The sequence below is a fragment of the Trachemys scripta genome, chromosome 2 (assembly GCF_013100865.1).
Source record: "Trachemys scripta elegans isolate TJP31775 chromosome 2, CAS_Tse_1.0, whole genome shotgun sequence".
Lineage (NCBI taxonomy): Eukaryota > Metazoa > Chordata > Testudines > Emydidae > Trachemys > Trachemys scripta.
In genome coordinates, this window is record NC_048299.1 from 32,295,698 (window position 1) to 32,321,768 (window position 26,071).

The following is a 26,071-nucleotide window of genomic DNA, read 5'->3' on the forward strand; positions in this document are numbered from 1 at the left end:
CGGAACTCTGACACTGCTGAATTTGTACAAGTTTATGTTAAGTCTTTCTAGTTAGACAGATTTCTTTAATTGTGACTTGAAATTTATGTGCTTTGGAACGCAAGTGTTATCTTTTTAGTATAGAGAAGCTGGTTTGCTGTGCCTACGCTAGGATCTTTCCTCTCCCCCCCCCCCCCCCCCCCCCAAACACAACAGACTTCCAACCATTTCTATCTCTGACTCAGATGCACTGATGGTAGTAATGGGGGAAGAGCTAGTATAGGCTGCACCAGGCAGTCATCAGAATTTCACTACCATGTGACCTAACCTTGTTTTAAAGGAGGTCTAGCTAAATAATGGCTATATGATACTGGTGGCCGTCTGGAGTCTTGTCTACATTATGCTTGATGGGACATTTTAGTATAATAGCATTTTATACAAAAAAGGAGAAAGTGGATGCGTAAGGTTGGGTTCCTAAAGCCATTTTTAGGTACCTAAATGTGTCTCCTGATTATTCAAAAGCGCTGAGCACTTGAGCGCAGCTGTATGCCCAGGACTATTGATGGATTAGGTTTTGTACTTAGGTGCCTGAATGTGGGTTTAAGAATCTGACCGGGAGGTCTTTTTAAAACCACAACAACCACAAAAAAAAACCAACCATATTTTGGCCCAGGTCTGAGATGCAGTGCATGTGGAAACCAGCAGAATTTCTCAAATGTAATTCCTATATGAGCACATTAGTAAATACTTTCCAGGAGAAGTCTAACATTGGTTTCTCCTGTCTCCTTGTTCCCACCTCCTCTGTATAATATCACTACAATTGTAAACAATCCCTATTTGTAAATGAAAATTAGTCTTATCCAGTTCTGTGGATAATTGTTTTGCCCCTTACTCTGCTTGTATACGGACTTAAAGGATGCAATATGAAGGGGAGGAATACTCTATTCTGTCTGGGAAGCACTTTTTTATTCTGCTGTTCAAATCCCTTTGAGCAGCTTCCAGTTAAATAGCTGCTGGAAGTTTCCTTTGGTGCATAGACTTGTGACTACTACCCTTGCAATGGCTGACCTGGCTTTCTTCCCCCTTTTTTCCATTTTTTTGTGGATTGAAGTGATACTAAAATAACGTACTGGCAGCAACAGCAGAACATGATCACCCACAGAGCAACCTGTATGCAAAGTGTTTTAAAGAGCTTTATGAATAAAAACAAGCTGATATCCACTGGCAACATATCTAATTCAATAGGTAGCATCTCAGTACTTATTTAAAAGGACCTCTGGATTTATCATTCTTAATACTCAGTGCAAATTAGACTTTCGGCTCATAGTAGGTAAACATTATCTAGCGTGAGTGGGATAACTAAACCTCCGAGACACATTACTACAGCTCAGACTCAGAATGCTTAGACTAAGCTGAGGAGAGCTCAGAAATGCCAAGGCCTGTTGCCAACAATCATCAGAATCAAAGAATAAATTCTTAAAATTGTAGTTCAGCCTTCCAAGTTCTTAAAAGTCTGATCTGGGAGATGAAGAAGCAATTTGATTGAGACTTTCAAGCTCATCATGGAGACATGTGAGAGAGCTATATCATAAAAAATTCAGTGCTATTGGGGGCTGCATAATGAGCCAGTGTTTTCATTTCCTGGGTGGGGAAGCCATTTGTTTTCTGTGCCATGTGGGATTGCCACCTTGTAGATGTCAGGGTTCAGTATTGATGGGTAGGAGTCGCCAAGCCAATTGCCCAGATATACCTCCTTTCCCATTCTACTGACATTGCAAGTGTATCCCATTCCAATAGAAATGGGAATGTAAACTACAAGTGAGCCTCTCTTCTCCCCCCCCCCCCCCCCCCCCCCGGTTTAATTTTTAGTGAGTCTTTCAAAATATCTTAGTTAACACCAGCTACCATATTAACAGGTGCTAGCACCAGTTCAGTGTTCCCTTCTCTTCCTCCTGCTTTCTCTTTCTCTCTCTAGTCCTTGTATCATATCATTGCTGCTATTTGTGTGTGGGACGAGGATCTATGACCCAGAGAAGGCAGGTGAGGCTGTCAAAGTCTAGCTATGACCGACCTATTGGAGCTAGGTTGGGACTTGCTTTTTGGTCCTGTCAGGCCACCAACTTATGCCATACTAAACTGGCTTTCCTGAAGGAGGCCTTTGCTGTCAAAGCTTAGACCCAAATCTCAGCCCTCTTGAATTCGCTGGCAAAATCCCTTGTGACTTCAGTGGGACCAGAATTTTGGCCCATAATCTAGAGTGAACAGATGAGTCAGAAAAGGGGCGGAAGACTCTGAAGCATTGATCTGATCATCTCATTTATTAGGAAGTATAAATTGTATTCTGTAACTTTCCAAAAAGGCTAAGTGATAGAGGGAAGTGAATAAAAGTGAGTGAAATTACATAAAATCTGGTATATTGACCATTCTTTGTTCCTGTTAGACTAGAGGTTGCAGCTAAGTAGTACTGTGTGATGAAGACTGATTACTTTAGTCAGTTTACATGTGACTTAATCTAATTTGCCTTTAACTGGTTGATGCAAAGCAGGTAGTTTTATAAAGCTGTCCACAAAGCTAAAAAAAATACCCTTGCATTTTCTTTCAGCAAATACAAATTTGGCACATTGTATTAACTTTACAGCAAAACCATATAAAACTCATACATCCTACAGCATTCCTATAAATCAGAGTGTAAAGAGGGTTTAGGCTCTTGACTAGAACACTAAACTGACAAGTTACTGGGCACTGAATGATTAATGTCTCTGTATAACTTAGTGATTTGGTCAACTGATGTAACCTTGCCATAAGCATTTGTCCTGTTCTTTTTCTCCCCCCCCTTCTTTAATTGAGGTTGCATACACTCCAATGGATAAAGATGAAAAATACAAAAGAGTACACATTGCTGGATGGGGAAGCAAAATCCCCACTGTCTTTAAACTATCTGATATGAGCCAACTATTCGTTTCCAATGCTGCCACACTTATTGAATCCTGCTGAGCTGCTGACTTCAGCCAAATTAAATCAACTGTTCTTGGGGGAGTGCTTCCTCTTGCTGCAAGTAGTGCCTCTATTTAGTCATTCCTTATTTATGGTTGAGAGATGATGTGGCAGCAGCCTCTAAGTTTTGTTCATAAGGAAGCTGGGAGCATTTTGAATGAACTGAAATGCGGAGAAGTGAGAGACTGGGTCTTGAAGATAGTGAAGGCATGTGTGACGTTACACCCCATATTCTTCATGGAAATATGGCTATGATATGGATGTGACATAATGGAGATGTACTTTATGCAAGATAGATCTTAAGATATCATTGGAAAGTTTATAATTTACTGAATGTGTTTATCCAATTTTTATGCATGTATTATTTTTGTATCTGAAGCTGTGATTATTGACCATGTCTCTGTATTTTAAATATGCTACGTAGGATGAGACCAAACAATGTTAGTGGCTTATTGAAGAAATGCACACAAGCAGGAACTGGGTGCAATAGACACCTCTCAGATAGCTTTATATGATGGGAACTGTTTGACCCAGGTCATAGCAAGTGGGGGGGAAGATATAAAAGAGGGACAATGACATGAGGTCGCTTGACTCTTCCCACAACAACACACCCCAAAACACCTGAGGAACGAAGACTGAACTGAGAGAAGTGATGGTCCCAGGCTAAGATCTTTAGCCTGTATATGAAAATCTGGGAAAGCCAAGGCAACTTGTGCCTTAAGAATCTGCCAGCCTGTTTATCCCTCAGGGTGAGAATTTGCTAATTTGTATCCTACTTACCTAGTGTGTCAAGCTTAGTTTGCGTTCTTGGTTTCATTTGCTTAGTAATCTGCTTTTTGTCTGCTGTCCCTTGAACCACTTAAACAAATTTTATTAATAAAAGGCAGATTTTAAGCCCAGTTTATGTAATTTCTATGGGGGGCATGGAAGTCGTGCACATCTCTCTTCACATTGAGGAAGAGGGTGGATTTTTATGAGCTTGCACTGTATAGAAAATCTACACAGTGCAAGATAGTATTATTTTGGGTTTATCTTCCAAAAGGGGTGTGCACCTGAGTACTGAGGGAGTCCTCACACAGAGCTGACTTCAGTCTGTGGCTGCAGCAGGTGTGTATGCGTGTACGTGCTGCAAGAAGCCAGAGAGCCTAGCTCAGCAAAGCAGGGAGAGGGAACCCAGGCTGGTTGAACAGGAGAGGCTCAGTGAAATCCCAATACATCAAGTGGCATCCCAGAAGGGGTGTCCAACTAGTCACAGCATGCACTAGTATTTTTGCAGTAAAAGTGAATGAATGCATTTCTGAGATGCTGTAGAGGGTCACCTGGCAGGATTGGGAGAAAGGTTGGCTGTGTAAAGGATGCATGCCTAAAATTGTCTCAAGGTTGTGAGCTGGAGTAGCTAGGAAGATGGTGAGAATCAGATGAAATGGCGAAAGTTGGGAGAGGAGACGGTTAGAATACTGCAGAAACATTCCTATGGAAAGATGTCTGTATATAGATGGTAATCCATAGAAGAATCGTTTGTTCTCTCAGCTGTGTGTGCATAAAGGAGAGTGAATAATGGACAGATTCCCCAACTCAGCCAGATAATAAGGAATCACTGAATATGCTCCATCTCCTACTCTGGCAGTAATTTAGGTGGAGTTCATTGTGAAATCATCATAATGTAGTAAGATCACTGCAAATCTGAAAGTGATTCAGGGAACTTTGCAGTCTTGCCAAAAACCAGTCCATGAAGTGGTAGGAAATCTAAGCTGTGCACTGGCTTAAATATGTTTTTTTCACAACCTCTTGAAGCTTCATACCCAATTTCTGCAGAAGCAAAAAGCCAAGTTGGCATTTCACTTTAGTCAGGCAGCTGCTAAGGTTACAGCAGATGTACAGGTCAAAGCCCATTTTTAAAATGGGATGCTTTTTTGGGGAACTTTTACTGAAAATGTTAGTGGGGGTTGGTTTTTGTGTTGGAGGTATGTGGTTTGTTTTGTTTATTTCTGGAATTAGACAATTCAATGAAAAGCTTCAACTTTTCAGTTCTCCTCCTCTTCCCCCTCCTTCCCCCCCTCCCATCAGCTCTAGTACAACTGGAGAAGCATTGGTCTGTTTGAAATTTAATATAGACCACAAAGAAGTGACACCCTTCTTCTCACCTGTTTTCTCGATATTTAGTAGTAATACCTTCATAATATGTCTTAAAAATCATTCTTGATGACTTGCAGTGAACCCCTACTGAAGCTATAAATATCTTTGGTATGTTCGCCAAATCTGCCTGAACCTGGTTCAAGGGGTTGAAAAATCATCTGAGCAATTGTTCCTATCTAATGGTTTACAGGAGGCCATTGGCTCAAATCTTGATTCTATTGAAATCAGTGGGGAATTTTCCTGTAAAACTTAATGGAACCAGGATCTGGCTCTTATTTCAAAAACTGTTCTGTTGTGTGGGGGAAAATGCACATGTATTGCACTCTTTTTAAAGGGAAGTGAGAGACTTTTGACATTGAAAACACCACTGCCTGGTATTAGAGCATCTGCTCAAGGAGAGGACGAATAGAGTAATGGTTCTAGAAGACCAGAGCTCTGTTTCTGCTCTGATTTCAGTGTGTGAACTTGGACAAGTTGGCCTGTGCATCCATGTCACCCCCTGTACAATTGGTAGAATACTTCCTACCACATAGGGGAGTTACAAGGCATGAATATAGGTGGAAATCCTCTGAAAAATGCTATAAATACCAAGTACTATCAGTCTTGGTGCCATGACAAAGCTACAAAAAAGCTATGTTGTTTAACTCCATTATAATAAATCGTTTGTAATGGAAAACAAATCTGATCCTCCTTGCCCCAAAAACCCTAAAAAAGATGGCAGGCATATCTATATTTTTTGAATCTGTATTAGGAGACTTATACCACTAGCTCCCAGTTGTGTAATGCACAAGCCTAAATGTCACGTTAGCTTTAACCCAAACAATTACAGAAAGAGCAAAGAGAAATTTCCCTGTTTTACGAGTGACGCTTTTGAGAATTGTACTAACCAAATTCTGTTGGGGTAACTGACCCTTGGTGGTATATATTTTCCTCAGAAATGCTGTTTATATAATCATGATGTTGAACAATTTTTTTTGTTCAAATGACTAAAATGTCTGAGTCAAATAACTGAAAGGTGGGGATCAGACATTTTGTCAAATGACTCCAGTTGCTTGCTGAAATTGCCAGAGAAATAAAAGGTTTTCGTTTTCTCCTCCCTCCCCCCCACCATTTGACAGCACTCAATCTCTCATCTAGTTACTGCAAGTGTTGTCTTTGTATCATGTTCTTATTGCCTGATTCTCCAGTCCATAGTCACGCACAACTCCTCAATAAGTGTCATGTTTCGGTAAGGACTGCCAGAGGAGGCCATACTTGGAATCGTTGAGGTGCGAGTTATGCTGACTGGATTCATCCTGGCTGTTTCTACTACATTAAACCTGTCGCTTGAAATTTATCACTGTGGCTGCCACTCCACCATTGGCGGCAGTGTTAGGAACCTGTTGGCTTTTTAACTACTGTGTTTAATCCTGCTGACAGCATGTATAGATAGCACAGTGGTTTAAAATAATGGTAACCTGTCTATATTGCCAATCTTGCTATCACCAGTGGAGTTGAATCAGTGATAGCAACTCTGGTTCAAACATAGAAAACATTCAGTATCCCTGATGGCTGACCAATAGCATTGTTTGTTTTAGTTAAGACTCTTGGTGGAATTTTGAAAATTTCTTGGCTTCTGTCAAAACATGCTATGGACGATGATGGTGGTCTACCCCCTACTATTAGCCGTTTTGATTAGATTAGACTTTATTCTTTTTGCTGCTTGTTGCAGTGTCCTCTACTTCAGAGTCTTTCTTTAATTCCCCACCACATCCCTTTCATGGAGGATGGCATGCCCCCAGTCACTGCTAATGCTTTCTATTAAATTATTGCTAGAAATTAATTTTAATATAAATAAGTATTTAATGTAAAAAAGGGTTGACTTCTCTGACACCATCCTTAATAGTGTCATCACTCCTGAATATTAATGATGCAAGATTTTAAGAATGATACTTAAGCAAGCCGAAGTCAGGAAATGCAGGGCTGAGGTGGAGAACAAACTGAACTCAGATTCCCTGATTTTTGCTATGCTTAATTTAAACTTACTATTGCAAGGAATGTCCTCTTTTTCTTTTCTCCTTTATTTTCAACTTCTTTAAAGAAAAACAAACAAAAAAAGGGGGGGCCGGCGGGAGGAGAGAAGAGAAGAAATCCAGAATTGAAAGGAAGGGTTTAGAATAGAAACCTTTCCCCAAAAGCGAGTGTAGCTGTTGTGATTCGGTGCTCTATAAATCAATAAAATACAAAGAAACTTGCATTTGCAGTAGGTCATCCTTCTGATGAGACTTCATTCCTTCCCTGCACATTTCACTTTGTCAGTAGAAAATAATTCCTCCTTTTGGGAGGGACCAGGTAGGCATGAATTGCTGCTCTGAAGGGGGATTAGGGGACTAATCTCAGTTTGGCTTTGAACCTCACCCTATTGAGGTGTGGTGTAGGAAAAATTCACAGCTCTGCTTCCCATATTGCTTGTATACAACACACTTGAAAAGGCAAATGTCACTGTAAGTGCATCATTGTGCTTGTGTTGTCTGTCTTCTCTTCTCCCTTCACGCCCCGATGTTTAGTTTGGGAAGTGAGCGTTAAGGTGGGTGGTGGTGGAGGAGGCAGTTACCACAGGTAACCGGTGAAGATGGTCATGGGGAGGGAGAAGCAGCAAAAGTGTAACTGCAGTAGCCACTGGGATACTTGACACTTCTTGTTTCCTTGCAGGGAGAAGTCTGAGGGAAATCTTTTATTGTTTTGGACCAGGGGTGGGCGAACTTTTTTTTTTGGGCCCGAGGGCCACATCTGGGTATGGCGATTGTATGGCGGACCATGAATGCTCACAAAATTGGGGTTGGGATGTGGGAGGAGGTGAGGGCTCCGGCTAGGTTGCAGGCTCTGGAGTGGGGCTGGGAATGAGGAGTTTGGGGTGCAGGAGCATGCTCTGGGCTGAGACCAAGGGGTTCAGAGGGCAGGAGGGAGATAAGGGGTTGGGTGTGGGAGGAGGTTAGGGGTGCAGGCTCCAGTTGGTGCTTACTTCAAGCAGTGGCATGGTCCCTCCCCACCCGGCTCCTACGCGGAGGCACAGCCAGGTGGCTCTGCACACTGCCCTGTCCACAGGCACTGCCCCTGCAGCTCCCATTGGCTGCAGTTCATGTAGGAGCCAGAAAGGGGGATATGCTGCTGCTTCTGGGAGCCATGTGGAGTGGGGCAAGCCCCCGATCCCATTTCCTGGCTGGAGCACAAGAGCAAGGCAAGCCCCAGCCCCTGCTCCCCAGCGAGAACTCAAGGGCCAGATCACGACGTCTCACGTGCTGTATGTGGCCCGCGGGCATAGTTTGCCCATCTGTTTTAGACCCTCTACCCCCTCCACATATGTATGACTCTTTCCTTAGTTTGGGTCTGCTTCCCCAGCTGAAGAAAGGTTTATCAAATCCTCATTGGAACAGGAATAATTTCACAAAGGCTCTTGGATGCAGGAGCCTTATGTATGCATGTTCTCCTGACACTCTGTGTTCTCTCCTCCCCCACTGTGGAATAAGCAGCCAACACAGCTGTAGAGTTGGCTTCATAGTAAGAATTTGTGCACTGGGGGACACCCAACTGTGGGAAAATGCTTTTTAATTGGCTTGGGTACTGTGAAGAGAGAAGCTGGATTTCACTTGTCAGAGGAATTGGAAGCTTCTCTCTGGAAGCGAAAGATAGGCGGGTTACAAAAGCTCTGCTCCAGAGAATTGATAGTAGTCATGTCTCAACTTAGAGAATCATTTCTTAGCATAGAACATTTTAACTTAAACAAAACCATCATATGTTTTTAGAGTCTTAGTGGTTTTTTTTTTTCTCTTCATGTAAGTTCTTGCTTGATGTAGATCTGTTTGTGCAGTCAGAGCAGTTACTCAATCAGGCCTTTTGGGTGAATGAAATTCTAAAAGTAATGTTTTGTACTCCTCTCTTCTGGCCTTACAAAAATGACATCTTGTTTGTTGTTTTTCAGGCTCCCGATAAAAGGAAAGCATTAGAAGAGACCAAAGCATACACAACCCAGTCTCTTGCTAGTGTTGCTTATCAGATCAATGCACTGGCCAACAATGTACTCCAACTGCTGGACATTCAAGCATCCCAGCTGCGGAGAATGGAGTCCTCCATCAACCATATCTCCCAGGTAACCTTTTACATAAGGAATTGAAATACCACGAAAAACCTACTACTTTGGGGAACAGCATCTAAAAACTTTCCTGGGGTTTAAGGAAACTTGCACTTGGGTGGGTCTTCATCTTAGCAAAAGTAATGTTATCTGAGAGTCTTGTAATTTTTCCTTTAGTAATGATTCTATTTGTTCTGCCTCTGTAAATAATGGTTCTAAAGGTTGAGAGTTGGGTAATTATAGGTTTTTTTATTATTTTTAATAATCCTTAAAGTTTTTCTGTGGAGTTAATAATGAAGTTAAAGTTTTAAAAAGCAGTGTTTCAACTCTAGCTTATGAAATCTGCTAAAATAGTAAAATACATAATTAAGCTAGCTTTCGTTCTCTGGACTCTGAAGAGAAGACTTCTGTCACTGAAGCTTCTAATCTTCAGGTTTTAAATGGGGAAATAGGGTGAGTCTCCTATTCTAGAGCAAAACCGAAAGAAACAACTCTAAAATATTTATTAGCAAGCCAATATTGTCTCATGTTCCTGTTGCTATGATACTATTAGTCTCTGCTGGAAGGAGTCTCATTCGTATCCCAGCATTAACTTATTCATGTAATCAAATACAGTTAACTCAAATATGGGATTTGGGTTGTGCCTTCACCTTGACTTTGGGACTCTCCATAAATTACATAGCACATTTTTTGGTGATTTCTCCTTTTAACATTTTGCAACATTGAAACACACAAAATGAAGCACCCACCAACCCCATTTATTTAATTTATGGACTGTCCATTTCAGTCTCCTCTTGCCTAGCTGCTTCTCTCGATTTCTTCCCACATCTTTTCTTCACTCTCCCTGCCACCTTTGTATGTCTTGCTGAGGATCCAACTTCTTGTTGCTAGTTGGTGGGAGCAATTTGCAGTTGCCACCGTTGGAATGGCTATTTGGCAAATATGGTCACGAGGAGGAAAAACGGAAGAGCATTTCTAAATGTGGGGTATTCCTGCAAGTGAGGAGTGTTTGAAAGGTGTTGGGGGAGTACTCTGAGCTCCTAGTTTTGGGTTACTTCAGCAGCAGGATTAGCGAACCTGGTGTTCAGTCAGCTGAAAATGATTAATTGATCCAATATTAGAAATATTCAAATATTCTCCCCCCCCCCCCCATCTTGAGCCTGCAAGAGGTGAAGGGTCCATGTGATGTGCATCTAAAGAGTAAGTGGGGGCTTGATAGGTGAGGCCATAGGGATGATAGGAAAAAGCAGCACTATGCTGGGATTGTCAAGACAAAAGAGTTGGGTTTTGGGGATGACCAAGTTCAGGAGGGAGGCTGGGGAGGGATAGCTCAGTGATTTGAGCATTGGCCTGCTAAACCAGGGTTGTGAGTTCAATCCTTGAGGGGGCCACTTAAGGATCTGGGGCAAAATCAGTACTTGGTCCTGCTAGTGAAGGCAGGGGGCTGGACTCAATGACCTTTCAAGGTCCCTTCCAGTTCTATGAGATAGTTATATCTCCATATATTATATTTGATAGTCTAATCAAACACTTCCAGTCCTTCAAAAAGGTCTGGTTCTTGGGAGTTAGTTCTTTACCCAGACTAGTTTACCCAGCTCTAATTTATGTATTCACTGCATAGCTTACCCAATAATAGAAAACTATGGAGTGAGAGAGCAAGGTCTTGTTCAAGTCAGACCTTTCCCATATACCAAATAAAAAAACTTAATGTTTTTGGCAAAATGAATTTTGAAGGGGTCTCTTAAACTACTCAATACTTCTGTGTCTGTGGGGATTTTGAAACCCTTAGTTGGCCAAACATCCCATATTAGCTGTGTATCTTCCTGACCACGCACTTGAGATCAGAACTTATTTCTTCTACTTCACCTCTTCCATCTCCCTCCTCCACCCTCCAATCAACTTCTGGTTGTATTGAGTTTACAAAATGGTGTGGCGATTGATTTAAAAATCTTCCAGCTGCGAAGGAGTTGAACTGTACACTGCCGGGGGTGATGGCACTTCATGGAATATGTAAATACACCTTGAAAATAAAAAGCCTTTCATAAAGTTGTTCTAAAACATTTGCTTGCTTTTAATATGTATTTTGTATTTTTTTAATATTGCCAAATTAAAAAACAATCTCCTAATTGTCATCCAGGCAGCTAACTACTAGAAGTAAAATTGCTGTAGATATGTTTCTAGTTATATGAAGGATTTGGAAATATATTTTTGGACCCTCAAATCTCACTTACCTCCAAAAAGAACTGAATGGGGAATAAAAATGTACTAACATTCTATCTCAACATTTTCTTTCACCACCATATACAGAATACCACACTTTCATAACTTTTGGACACTCATGTCATCTAGAGCAAAATACTGGTGTATAAGAAAAGCAGTTCCCAGTCAGTATTCGGAAATTTGTGATTAAACTGAAATTGTTGATCTCTTCTTGGTCCATTGATAAGACTAATAGTGTAAAAGCTAAAATATTTGGTACTGGCACAAAAGGTGTAACAGTCTGCATTTTGAATTGAAGGCACTATTCTGAATGTATTGAGTCACCTGATACATGAACTGTTTGCTAAAGACTGTGAACAATCAGTGCTTTGTGGAGCTTTGTAAGAGTCTTTAGCAAGATCTCTTGTAGTTTCCTTGGCTGTTGGGTCTTTTCTGAAACTAATCCCAATTATAAAGGAATCTTTTCAGACTCATTTTACAAAATTAAAACTAGATACCAATGATGCAAGTTTGTGTGTCTTTTTTTAAAGATTTTGTTCAAATTCAGTTCTTCAGTTATGTATTTAAAAAAACAAAACACCACACTGTGCAGTCCCTTACCGCCCATTTCAGAAACGGGTCTTTAGAATTTGTCTTCACTTGCCCCACTTGTATCACTCTCTTGAATATTTCCATTGAAGCAGATCAGATGTATGTATTTAAATTGGATAGTTTTCTAAATTTCCTTGGAAAGACAAGGACCAGAGCCAGGCTAGTATACCTAGGGCATGTATTGTGAAAGCTTCTGCACACAGCTTTGCAAATGTACCTCAGTCTTTCTCAGCAGCACTTCAACTAGTTGTGAGCTTCTCTGGAGCATTGACAATCTGTAGCTTCATTTGTAAAAAAGGTATGGTTCTCTAGTGGTTCTGTTCTGTGGGCCAATCATCTCCCCCCTCAGTCCCATACAACACAGTGACCATGTTCTTTTCCAGTCCAGTGCATGTTTCTGAACTTCTGTAGATCAGTTTGAATATTGGGGCTAGAGCATTATCGAAGTATCACCTGCCTCCTTCTAGACTTTTTGGGTTAAATGGCCTGTTGTGTAATCTTGACTTTAAAAGAATGGTTAAAGTATTAAAGCTACAGGTTTAAAATAAGCCTTAATAAAATATTATTCTGAGCGGTCTTCCCTGTAAGGTTTCAGAGTAGCAGCCGTGTTAGTCTGTATCCTCAAAAAGAACAGGAGTACTTGTGGCACCTTAGAGACTAACAAATTGATTAGAGCATAAGCTTTCGTGGCCACGAAAGCTTATGCTCTAATACATTTGTTAGTCTCTAAGGTGCCACAAGCACTCCTGTTCTTTTTCCCTGTAAGGAAGATCTATAAGCGTAAAGTGCACAGTTTAATAGAACAGCATCTCTGAAGAGCTGAGTTCTGCTCATGGAGAATTTGATCTTATTATGAAGCTTCAGTTCAAATTAAAGGCAAACCAAAAAGAGGGCTTTACACAAACAGATAAAAGCCATATTTGAGTGAGACTTGACAGGGCTTCTCAGAGGCTCTTCAGTGAGCTGCTTCACTGTTGCTTGTTCCACCTGACTATGGAGATGTGTTTATAGAGCTTTGTTTTAACCCTTGACACTTGCTTTGAGCTTTGCCACATTACTCCAGCCCTTCCATGCATGCTGAAGTAGTAATGCAAAGCTTCCATAGCATCTTTGGAGAAGCTTGCAAAGCCCTTCCAATGCAAGGGAGTCTGCCATGATCTCAGTACTAGGCACAGTGCTGGCCTGAGGATTTGGGGGAGGAATAGTGAGAAGACTTTTGGGACACACCCAAATTTAACAAATTTACAAAAACACCCACAAATGTAAAAGTATCTTTAGGTCCCCATCCCACAGACTTTCTGCTGTAGAGGCGGAGTCCAGCTGCTATATTTCTCTCAACCTTTGATTGGTTTACTTTGGTTTATATTAGCCTTGAAAACATAAAACCATCTTCTCAAAGAGTTAAAATTTACTCATCTTTAGAAATGAAAGTAGAGATTTTTTTCTTTTGTCGTTCTAGTTTTTCCCAAAAAATAACTGGGTCCCTTGGCTATGGGCTTTGGAGACCAAAGGGCAGCTCTCATTAAGGAAACACTTTATTAGTGAAATGCATTTAATTAAGATGGAGAACTTTCTACCATTGCATTTCCACAGTCAAGACCAGATGAATCTGGCTCTTGCTAAGAAGAGTTGGGCTGACAGGGACATCCTTGTTTATTGTGTCAAAACTAAAAAAAAAAAACAACAAAAAACGTAGCTTATCAGAGCTCACATTTATGCAAGGGCAGCTGCAGTATTGGGCGTAGCAACTAGGTTTTTTTCCCACCCCTGAATATAAACAGTTTTAAAATAGCTCATTATTTAAATCAGTGCCTATTGAAGTGTAGAGGAAGAAATTGAGTCCCTTTCAAGAGAACGCATAGGGCCAAAAAATAAAATTAATTCAATGCACAAATTCTTCCCCTTGACTCTAAAGCTGACTTCAAATGTGTAGAGATGTGACAAAATGGAAACTTCTGACAATGTAATTCCCTGGGCTATGCAAGAAATAACTAGTAGGTCTTCTGATGGCATTAAAATGTTGCAAGGTTTTAGAACTAGAAATTGAAGGCCTAGATTTAGTTTAAAAGAATAGTGCCTGTTAACCTCTATTTCATCATTTGTGTACTTGGCTTTTTACTCGTATATGGTGTTCAGACTCCTTCTGTTTTGTAATGTTGCCTAATTAAAGCCAGTAGCACTAATGGAACACACAGATGCTATTTTTTTTTTTTGTCTTAAGGCTTCTTCTCAGACTCTCAGCTGTTGGCTTGAGCTGTTCTGCAAATGATATAAATGCTTGGAGTTTGATTTTTCATTTTAATGTATGATTAGCCAGGATTAGCATGGACTTTAGGTTACAGGTAACTTCCCAAGAGGTTCCAGGACTTTAAGCCTACCCAAATGTCCAAAACCCCTCTAAGCAGTAGCAGATTAAGCATTGATCCATTGATTTGTGGATCCAAGTCTTGGCTGTTAAGGCAAAAAGCCCAGCTGAACTTAGTTTCTTAGACTCTGCTGGGAGTGTGCTAGAGAGGAGTGGAACAGTCCCATAGGAGATAGGAATTTGAGGTTGAGGGCTGGTTTTAGTTGTACTGTTGCTTCTTGTATGTTTGAATTAATATGATGTGTGTTATGTATTATTGGGCATGATCCATGGCACAACTAAATTTCAAACACCCAAAGCAACAAATGGTAGGAGGGCGGCGCATGTGACAGACCACCTGCTGCTGTAGCTGTGCTTACCACAAATAGCAATGCACAGTACTTCTAAGACCCTTATCTCAGGAAAGAAGAAAGAACCACTTCCTCAGGCTCCAGCAGTGGTGGGCAGACTGATAAGCCACAGCTCTTCAGGCCACACTCTGAGGCTTTTGCCCTGGAACCTGACATTGGGCCAGGGTTACTTGCTGAAGGGGAAAGGATCTCACTTTACTCAATCTGTTTACCACTTTTTCTGGCTTTTACATGGAGCAAGGAAGGACAATGTTTCCTCCCCATCCCTGTGTTAATATAAATATGCTGGTATGACTGAAATCAAACCAACAGCCTTTAGGTACACAAGCTTTCTCTATCCATTTATTTAACTAAAAGTAAAGTGAGGCGTTCTCCATTCTGGACAGCTTAATGATGTTGTGAGGATATTGGTGTCTGAGAATTATAAGGGCAAAATTGAATCTTGCCTCATTTTCCCCACCAAATGAGTAATGGTAGGATTGCATGCCAAGTCAAGAGATTCACAGTAGCTTCTCTAGTCTGAGGCACTGATTTCTATATCTGCAAGGGGTTATGACCAGACAGAGTATGAACATGGAAGCTAGTGCATCACAGAGCCTTCCACGTATCTCTACTGCAAACACGACTACCTCTATTGTTCCCTCTTGAATACCTCTAACTCAAGTCAACATGTTCTGTTCTATATAGGTTCTCCTATCCCACATGTCCAGTAAGAGTTGTATCACCAAGAACAGCACCTCTTTGCTTGACGTTCTCTTGGGCTAGTTGGACTGGGAGGGGGACAATGGGATGCAAACTTCGTCTATTGCTCCTGCACTGTTCGGGGAAAATCCAGTTTTTCTTAAAATCCCTCTCTGGCACAGTAGTCACCATGCACATCTCTGAAACAGCATCCACTGACACTACAGATCTAGATTGATGCCCAATTGGTGGATAACTGTTTTGGGTAGCTTCCACAGCACAATTGCTGCTGGCCTATCTGGTGAAAGTGTATTTGTATTATGGCAGAGAGATTTCTATCTATTGTCACATTGTTCCTTCCTTCTCCCACCCACCTCTCTCTAATTAGAGCATATTATGGGTTTGGTGACTGTTCCCACTAATGAAGTAATCTTGATGTTGTCACCTACTGAGATGCTATCCAGAACAGTGAGGGGTTGTCACTGCCTGCCTTGTAACCCTGGGTGCTTAATTTACTCTGTGCCTGTAGTGCCCTTGTCTGGATGCTCCCAGACAGCATATAAGCTTGCACTGTGTTAAACAACTCTGCTGGATTCACACTTGCTGAGTCAGCCTGGCAAGATGACCCCCAACACTCCCAGTTATGAATTTTCTTCAAACCATGTGCTCGGCAATATCCAGCCCTCACTGGGAGTAAAAAAAACTGTTTTAAAGATACAGTACCCAGCAGCTTTTCACATTAACTGCTGCGTTGATTTAAAGTAAATGTTCACTCCAATGGGTTGGTTTAGGTGAAAAGAAAAAAGTTTCCCAGGATTTTAAGTGTTCAGGTATAAAGAATGAAATTAGAAATGGTTACAAGCAAATAAAAGTGGAAAGTGCTTTCTAGACACTCAGACTTACCTTTAAAACAAGACAGTAGTTTTATTAAGATTCTCATCACGCTGCTTTACAGCAAGATGGCTGCCAAGCCCCTCTGCTCAGGATTTCCCATAAAGTCCAAAATATTCCGTTCCTGTGCCATTTTAAGTGACGGATAACATGGGGTTCTTTGCCCCTCTCTTTTTTTACTCCTTAGGGCATTCTGCACCAAAAAACTCAAAGTTGTGCACATGGTATTTTAAAACTTTGCAAAATTCTGCAGATTTTATTTGTGAAATAAATGTGGAGGCTCCAGCATGGCATTGGGGAGCACAAGCCACAGGCTACACAGAGGTGGGCGATCACTTGCAGCTCCCTCCCGCCCCAGGACACGGAGTCAGCGGTGAGGCTGCATCCAACTCTGACACAGTGCAAGGACTGGGCCTGCCCCAGAAACATCCTAGGGCCCTGCCACTCCATGCCAGGTGTGGGCAGGCAGGCTCAGCAAGGCAGGATCCAAGTGTGGAGGGGCTTAATGAGGGGGATCCAGGTAGGGGCTCAGAGGGGTCTGTGTGGGGCAATCTGAGTGCAAGAGTGTGGGTGGGTGGATCTGGATGCACAAGGGCTTGTTGTGGGGGTTCTGGGTGCAGAGCTTCCTGCAGCTGTGGGAGAAATCAGGGGGTGGGTCTGACCCAGCCCCATATGCTGTGCAAGAGAAGAGGAAGTCCCATCCTCCCCAGCTGAGACTAGCAGCTGAGCCTGGTGCAGGGTGGGAGCCACCAGCAAGGTCTTCCCCGGTCCCACCCCATAGTGATTTATCTCTTTGCTGGCTGCCCTGGACACCTGAAACATATTGCTGGAGAGGGTTGCGATAACCACTCTTATGGTTTCCCTGTGATGTTGTGAGGATATTGGTGTGTGAGAATTATAAGGGCAAAATTGAATCTTGCCTATTTTTCCCCACCATTTTTCTGCAGGGGACATAAATTCTGCACATGCGTAGTGGTGCAGAATTCCCCCAGAAATATCTTTTATAGTCTAATGAATGTTTGACACAGATTCTTTGGAAAGTTTTACACTCCCCACCCGCACCCCTCCCAAAGTAAAGCTCATTCAAGCTGTGAGGAAGGCGGCATGGAGCTTCCTGGTGAAGGAAGTTCCATGCTAGCTTCTTCCCCTGTAGGTATTTTCAGGAACCAGATCAATTTGCATTTTGGCAGTCTCCTCCCCTTGCCATGATGTGAGTGGTTGTCTCCTCCCCTTTTTATGTAAACTGCATTCCCATTGTCTCTTAATGTACCTTGGAAATACCTGCCACATGGCGGCAGAACTGCGTCCTTTGCTTATAGCGGGGTAACTTCACTCCTGCTTGGCAGACACTTTAATAACATAATTATCAATATGTTTATATTTCTGAATTTGTCCTCCATGCAGTAATAGTAACTATCAGTAAATTGTTAGCTTTCTGTTTATCTTAGTTGACACCTTTTTAAAGAGAGGTTATGACATTAGTGAGCTGGGGTACAGAGAACTGGTCAGGCCTGCTGAAACTTATTAGATACCAGTGAGTTCCTTGCCATGCTATGATATAGCAGAAGGTTACTTACACAGTTTTGACCATTATACCTGTTTCTCCACTGAAGAAGTATAAGCTTTTGACGTATTTCATATTAAATTCAAAAGGATGATTTTAGGAAACCAAAGATTCCAAAGCCAGAAGCCCACTACCATGAGAATTGCCCTGAAAGGGTTTTAGCTGGTAGGTTTTGTGCAGCAAATGAATTTAAAGATTCCATAAACACCTTAATCTTTAATGAAAATATCTCATCTTTAGAAAACCACAAAAATTGAATCTCATAAACATGCTTTTAAGTCAAAAGATTACACTCTTCAGTTAGTTACTCTTTCTTTTCATGTATCTGATTTGGCTGTTGCTTAAAATTAATTTCCCTTCTACTTCAAGTCTTTAAACAAGTGCTTTTCAAATTGGAATATTGTAAATACCACTAGCTTTATAGTGGCATGTGTCTTTTTTAAAAAACTTTATAAATGGTTGTGATCTGGGATAGAGGAGGAAGGAAATGCTAGGTACCAAGTGAGTGAAATGAGAACTTACCCAGTGTGCTATTGGACTTTTTAACAGTCACACTATACCATGCAGTTAATCAGAGGAGCACTAGATCTTGTGCTAACTACAATAGTCTTATGTTTAACACCAGTCATTTAGGGAGGGAAAGAAACCATTGTGAAGCAGTCAACACTTCTGCATTACTATATCATCCAAAATGACCACTCTTCATGACCTGTTACTCAAACAAGTGAAAGAATGCTATCATATGCTTGTGGTCTGAGATGTTAAGTAGTAAGGAAGTATATGCAGGGATTTTTATTTGCACAATTCAAAAGAGAATTCTTTAGTGCATCCTGCAGGCTAGTTATATGTGGATAAGAAATTTTTTTCTGAGAATTTGGACTATACTAAAGAAATCTGTTACTATTGAGGCAATATGACAGGCATCATGATTTCTACAAGATTCCTCACCTCAGTCCCTGGAAAAATCATGGAGCAGGTCCTCAAGGAAACCATTTTAAAGCACTTGGAGAGGAAGGTGACTAGAAACAGTCAACATAGATTCACCAAGGGCAAGTCATGCCTGACCAGCTTGATTGCCTTCTATGATGAGATAACTGGCTCTGTGGATATGGGGAAAGCAGTTGACGTGATATATCTTTACTTTAGTAAAGCTTTTGATACGATGTCTCACAGTATTCTTGCCAGCAAGTTAAAAAAGTATAGATTGGATGAATGGACTATAAGGTGGACAGAAAGCTGGCTAGATTGTCGGGCTCAACAGGTAGTGATCAATGGCTCGATGTCTAGTTGACAGCCAATATCCAGTGGCGTGCCCCAGGGGTTGGTCCTGGGAACGGTTTTGTTCAGCATCTTTATTAATGATCTGGATGATGGGATGGATTGCACCCCCAGCAAGTTCGCGGATGACACTAAGCTGGGGGAGAGGTAGAGACGCTGGAAGGTAGGGATAGAGTCCAGAGCGATCTAGACAAACTGGAGGATTGGGCCAAAAGAAATCTGAGGTTTAACAAGGATAAGTGCAGTGTCCTGCACTTAAGATGGAAGAATCTCATGCACCACTACAGGCTGGCGACCACTTGGCTAAGCAGTAGTTCTGCAGAAAAGGACCTGGGGATTACAGTGGATGAGAAGCTGGATATGAGTCAGCAGTGTGCCCTTGTTGCCAAGAAGGCTAACGGCCTATTGGGCTGCATTAGTAGGAGCATTGCCAGCAGATCAAGGGAATTGATTATTCCTCTCTATTTGGCCCTGGTGGGGCCACATCTGGAATATCATGTCCAGTTTTGGGGCCCCCACTACAGAAAGGATGTGGACAAATTGGAGAGTCCAGTGGAGGGCAACAAAAATGATCAGGGGGCTGGGGCACATGACTTACAAGGAAAGGCTGATGGAACTGGGCTTGTTTCTTCTGCAGATGAGAAGAGTGAGGGGGGGATTTGATAGCAGCCTTCAACTACCCAACAGGGGGTGTTCCAAAGAGGATGGAGCTTGGCTGTTCTCAGTGGTGGTAGATGACAGATGATAGAACAAGGAGCAGTGGTCTCAAGTTGCATGGGAGGAGGTCTAGGTTGGATATTGGGAAACACTATTTCACTAGGAGGGTGGTGAAGCATTGGAATGGGTTACCTAGGGAGGTGGTGGAATCTCCATCCTTAGAGGTTAAGGCCTGGCTTGACAAAGGCCTGGCTTGGATGATTTAGTTGGTGTTGGCCCTGCTTTGAGCAGGGGGTTGGACTAGATGACCCCCTGAGGTCTCTTCCAACCCTAATCTTCTATGATTCTATGAAAAGAAATCTGCGTGTTTTCCAAGGTTTCCTGTATCTCATCTCATATATTCATATATAGATTATACTGCTGTCTGAATTTTTTTCTTTGTCAGTGAGTGTCACTACATAGCTTATAAAATCAAACTGTCCTTGTACAATAGTTCATTATATATGAACTCATCAGGTATAAACTTATATCACATGCTAGCCCCATTCTGCACAAAATGTTTCTGGTGAATTCACTATTCATGAAATCCAAAAATATAAAGAAGCTTAAGGTAAATAGGGCAGAACTGGGCCAACTAATCTTTTGTCACTACTGATGATGTTTTGATATAATCTTGAGCAGAGGTTCTTAAACTTAATTGCATTGTGACCCCCTTCTGACAACAAAAATTACTACACGCTCCAGGTGGGGGTGCCAAAGCCGAAGCCCAAGGGCTTCAGCCCCAGGCAGCGGGCCTGTAAGCTGAGCCCCGCAACCCAGGATTGAAGCCCTCAGACTTGGACTTCCGCCATGGGTGGTGGGGTTCAAGCTTTGACTTCAACCCTGGGCCCAACAAGCCTAACACTGGCCCTTGTGACCCCATTAAAACAGGGTCGTGACCCACTTTGGGGTCCCCAACCCACAGTTTGAGAACTGCTCTTCTGGGGAACAGATTTGATCCCATCTGACTGGCAAAAAGGCATTATTTGACTGGTTTGGAAACAAGGGTAACAAACTAGACTGTAATTATAGCAGTATCTCTCTTTTTTTTTTTTTTTTTTTAAATCCATTCTGGGTCAAGTTTGTGGTGTGAGGTTTGTTTTTTCTTTTTTTTGTGTCTGTCTTTTTGACCTGAGCTGCTAATATCTTAACGAGCAAGAGAAGACCGTAACAGTCTGGCTCTGTTCCTGGCCATTCCATGACAGAGCAAATCTTCAACTTACCATGAATGAACAAGAATTCAGGTACACTGTTCATATTGCATTTGTTGATATCTAGGCCACATTTGACCCATTGACAGGCAATTGCTTTGGCTGAGCTTGACACTCTCAGATCTCCTTCACAAGCTCTGTAGAATGTTGTATCTCTTATGAAGATGATGACTCTCGCTGACTCTTTGTAATTGGGAAAAGAAATGCTTATTTCAGATTTAGGTTGGGTATTTGACAAGGATGCGTTGCCACCCCGGAATACTTTAGTGCAGTGGTCACACACTAAGTAAATGCATTTTAGAAATACGCCTGGATAACCTCACCAGTGTTAGACAGACAACATAATGCTAATTGTCAAATCAATGGATGAAGTAGTAACGGCACCTTGAAGCCGCAGAAAGCTCAGCATCAAAAGTTAGCCTGAAAATTGATTGGACTAAAACCAGAATTCTTCTAGTTAGCAATTTCAGACATGCTGCAGGCTTTAGCATCTTAGTGGACAGCCACCTAGTCATGATTCTGTGACTTCACCTGCCTCTGTTTTTGTTGCCAATAATATGGGTGGTATTGAGAGAGCAAGCTTGAAACCTGCACTGTAAAAGTGTCATCAATGGGGCAGTTCCATCAAGAACATCATTTGCAAACTGAACACTGTTTGGTAAAGAGAAGAAGCTGAGGATATAGAATGCTTTGGTCAATATTCTGACTTATGGGCCTGAAACATGGTCCTTCACTGTCAAGAGTGAGAAGTTGGACACCATTCAGAAAGGCAGTTTCATCTGAATGATCAAAAACATTAAGCTTGAATTCATACCATTTGATTAAAAAGTTTTCTAAGTAAACGGGTCCCACGTGCTCAAACAGTCACCCAGTGCTCTCTAAGATGGTATAGTCATCTGCCACAAATGCCTACCAACTTCCCTGTGAGAATCCTCTTCAACTTTGACCCAATGAAAGCAGGATGGAAGACGTGCTCATCCCCCTCCCCCTTGGGTACCCCTCTTGGGAAAACATAATGGCTGGATGGCATCAACAGACACCTGTCCCTCACAAGCAGCCTACCTTGAAACGTGCCAGATTTGGCTCAGGATAGAGCATCATGGAGGGGCAAAACAAGTTCAGTGGCCTTAAGTTCAAGGCTTGTCTGTCCCTCTGATCGCTACCCCATGGTGCTCATCCATGTGGGCACTAATGATACTTCCAGATCTGACCCTGAGCAGATCAGCTGTGACTCCAGGGCTTTAGGAACTGGTGTGAAGGGGTCAGGGCGCAGGTTGTGTTCTCCATTCTTCTGACTGAGGATAAGGACACAGGCAGGGCCACATGTATCCTAGAGAGGAAAGCATGGGTGTGAAGGTTGTGTTGATGCAAGGGTTTCAGCTTCCTCAACTATGGATGCTGTTGGAAGAAGGTCTGCTGGGAAGAGATGGGGTCTACCTGACAAAGAAGGGGAAGAGCATCTTTGCATACTGACTCGCCAACCTAGTTAGGAGGGCTTTTAAAGTAGGTTCAAAGGGGGCAAGTGACAGAAGTCCACAGGTAAGTATGAAAAGAGGGTTAGATGTTGAGTGGGGGACATGAAAAATTAAAATAGGGTCATAAGAGGAAATCAGTGGGGGAATCTGCTCAACATCTTTGTATATACAAATGCAAGGAATGTGGGGAATAAACAGGAAGAATGAAGTATTGGTGCATAAGCTAAATGATCACGTGGCATCATAGAGACTTGGTGAGAAGTCTCATGACTGGAATATTGGTGTAGAGAGGTACAGCTTGTTCAGGAAGGGCAGGCAGTACAAAAAGGGAGTAGGTGTTACACTGTATCAGAAATATATACACTTGTTTTGAGATCCAGAAGGAGGTAGGATGCAGACCAGTTGAGCATTTGTGGGTACAGATAAAAGGGATTTAAAAAAAAATAGGGGTGTTGTTCATGGTAGGGGTCTATTACAGACCACCAAATCGGAAAGAGAGGGTGGATGAGGCAGTTCTAGAACAAATAACAAAAATATCCAAAACACAAGACCTGGTAGTAATGGTGGACTTTAACTACCCAGACATATGTTGGAAAAGTAATACAATAAGTCATTAGAATGTATTGGGGAATAACGTTTTGTTCCAGAAAGTGAAGAAAGTAACCAGGTGGACAGCCATTTTAGACTTGATTTTGGTAGCAAATCTCAAGGTAGAAGGCAATTTGGGTGAAAGGAATCATGAAATCATCATGATTCCTAAAGAAGGGAAGGAGTGAGAGTAGCAGAATAAGGATGTCTCCCACCCCCCACCCCCCACCCCCCAAAAGTCTTGAACAAACTCTGAGAAATGGTTGACAAGACGCCATGGGAAGAAAACGTAAGAAAAGTTGTTCAGGAGAGCTGGCAATTTCTGAAGGAGACTATATTAAAGGCACAATTGCAAACGACAAGGAAAGGCTTTTTTTAAAAAAAAAAAAATTGTCTTGAGCGTGAGGGGAGACCTGATAAGCCTAAACATATTAAGGGTCTCTATAAAGAGGATTGTGATCAATGTGATCTCCATGTCCACTAAAGGTAGGACAAAAAGTAATGGGCTTAATCTGCAGCAAGGGAGATTTAGGTTAGCTATTAGGAGACGCTTTCTAACTGTAAGGGTAGTTAAACTCTGAAATAGGCTCCCAAAGGAGGTTGTGGAAGCCTCATGATTGGATGCCTGAAACAGGTTGGATAAACACCTGTCTAGGTGGTTCTGCTACAGCGCAGGGGGCTGGACTTTGTGACTTCTTGAGGTCGCTTCCAGCCCTATATTTCTATGATTCTATGAGCTAACCTAGGTAATCCTGGACCAACCCATTCTAGGGGTAGTAGTTCCCAGAGCGATGGATGGGAACTCTAGTCTGAGAGCAGGGGACAGGGGGAGATAGGATATAAATAAGCTTCTCTTTCATCACAAGAAGGAGAGAAGCAGCCTGCTGGTGGGCTCCCTAGGACTGGGATTTGGGCAAGCCCTAAAGAGAATGGGAGAAGCTTAGGAATCGCTGGCAGGAGAGAGCCTAAGTGGTAGGCAGAAAACAAGCAAACATAAGTGGTAGCCGTTGTGTGGGAAAATGAAACAGTTGGAGACTAGAGCAGACTGTGGCCTTAGGGCTGGGGCTTGTGGGAAAGAGGGAACGTGGGCTCTCCTTTACATTAATGCCACCTTGAGTGCTGATACCCTTGTGTGAAGAGGGGTGGTTCCCTACAACTGTAGGTGAAGGTCTAGTTGTGGACCCTGGAAAAGGTGAAATTTCCTCAGAGGCTTGAAAGAGCTTTGTGACTCAGAGTGGAATGAAGTGAAAGCTTTTTGCGTAGAATTTTGCCTGACGGACTTTTCTTCCCCATTGAAAGGGAAAAGTTCTTAGTTTAGCCCTTTAGCCAAAGTATCTTTGACAGCAAAAGGGAGGTGGAATGGCTGGGGAACTGAGGCACAGCTGCATCCTGACTGGGAGGGGTCATCAACTTAGTAACCTTTTTTTTTTAAAGTTGTGGCAATCTCCAAATAGTGTGCACCCTACTCTGGTTCCTTTTTCTAGCTCAGTGTTTAGTGAACTAGGAAACAGTGGTATAATATATCCTTTCCTTTTAACGATCATTGTTTACTTTAATCGAGGTATCGGCAACCTTTGACACGCAGCCCACCAGCATAAGCACCCTGGCAGGCTGGTTTGTTTACCTGTCGCATCCGCAGGTTTGGCCTATCGTGGCTCTAGGCCAATGGGGGCGGCGGGAAGTGGCGGCTAGCACATCCGTTGGCCCATGCTGCTTCCCGCCACCCCCACTGGCCTGGAGCAGTGAACCGCAGCCAGTGGGAGCTGTGATTGGCCGAACCTGTGGGCACGGCAGGTAAACAAACCAGCCCGGCCTGCCAGGGTGCTTACCCTGGTGGGCCGTGTGCCAAAGGTTGCCGATCCCTGCTTTAATCTCTGGATTCTTTAAAGAATTTGGATGGGCAAATCACCCAATGGCTTCAGTATGTGCCCTAAAAATGGGCAAAATTTCATTAAATAATGAATGTTATTTATTTTGGGTACTTTCTTGAACTGAGTTAAAGGGTGTTAGGGAGGGAATGGGACATTTCTGTCTGGAAAGGCATATGGTAAAAAGCAAAAGCCATGGTGAAATCCTGAGTTTAGGATCATGGCAAGCCATTGGCCAAACTGTACACTTAAAACATATTTGAGAGTAGCACTTAAAACATAACGCTTCTTTGCTAAACCATTTAGAGGTTTTTACAGCAATACTTGCATATAATCCCAAACTAAACAATATTTCCTTTACAGAAGCTGCTCCTTTTGTGGGTTTGCAGCGTTGCAGAGACTTTGAACGTGTCTCTTTACCAGTGCCTGGCAGAGGCATCTCAATCTGACTGGGGTCTCTGGGTGCTCCTTTGATATAAATAATATCTAGGACCATGGTTTCATCTTATTTAGTCACAGTGGTGACTCCAGACTTATACCTGTGTGATCAGAATTCAGACCCACTGTGAAAATTAAAAAAACCCTCTATTTTCAAAATGACACATGGATTAATCTAGCTGCAAAAAAAATAAAAATAAAATATATTGCTTGGCTAATGCCTGCCCATGAATGCTAGCACCATTGCCTGACGTTAACTACAGTACACAACCAATGTAGCAAGACAGACAAACATGCGCTTTCATTTATTTGCTAAAAAGAATGTCTTTTTAAGATTCTAGCTGTGACCTGAAATCAGTGTTGATTTGATCTATTAGCACTGGAAGAAAACTGGCATTAACCAACTCTGTATGTCAGTGAGCTGAATGCAATTTGTATTTCAGACTTTGCAGTCAGTACTAGGAACAAGACTTTTATAAAGCTCACTGTGACAGTACCTCCCATAAAGCTTTATGGAAATGTGCTTAGAATGTGTTTTATGCTACATATGCCATGTAACATATCTCAAAGGTTATGATCTACTGAATGTATTAATCCTATTTGTATGTATCATTCTTGTATTTGAAGTTATGAATGTT

The 26,071-nt window shown here is 42.1% G+C and overlaps 1 protein-coding gene across 9 annotated transcripts in view; it reads left to right on the forward strand.

Moving 5' to 3' along the window:
- The window catches only part of ABI1 (abl interactor 1), a 119,121-nt gene that overhangs the window by 21,394 nt on the left and 71,656 nt on the right, over positions 1 to 26,071 (forward strand). For all 9 annotated transcript variants that reach the window (XM_034760202.1, XM_034760198.1, XM_034760200.1 and 6 more), the window contains exon 2: positions 9,068 to 9,235. In XM_034760202.1, coding sequence (XP_034616093.1) covers positions 9,068 to 9,235 — 168 coding nt within the window. The remainder of the gene's footprint in view (positions 1 to 9,067; positions 9,236 to 26,071) is intronic.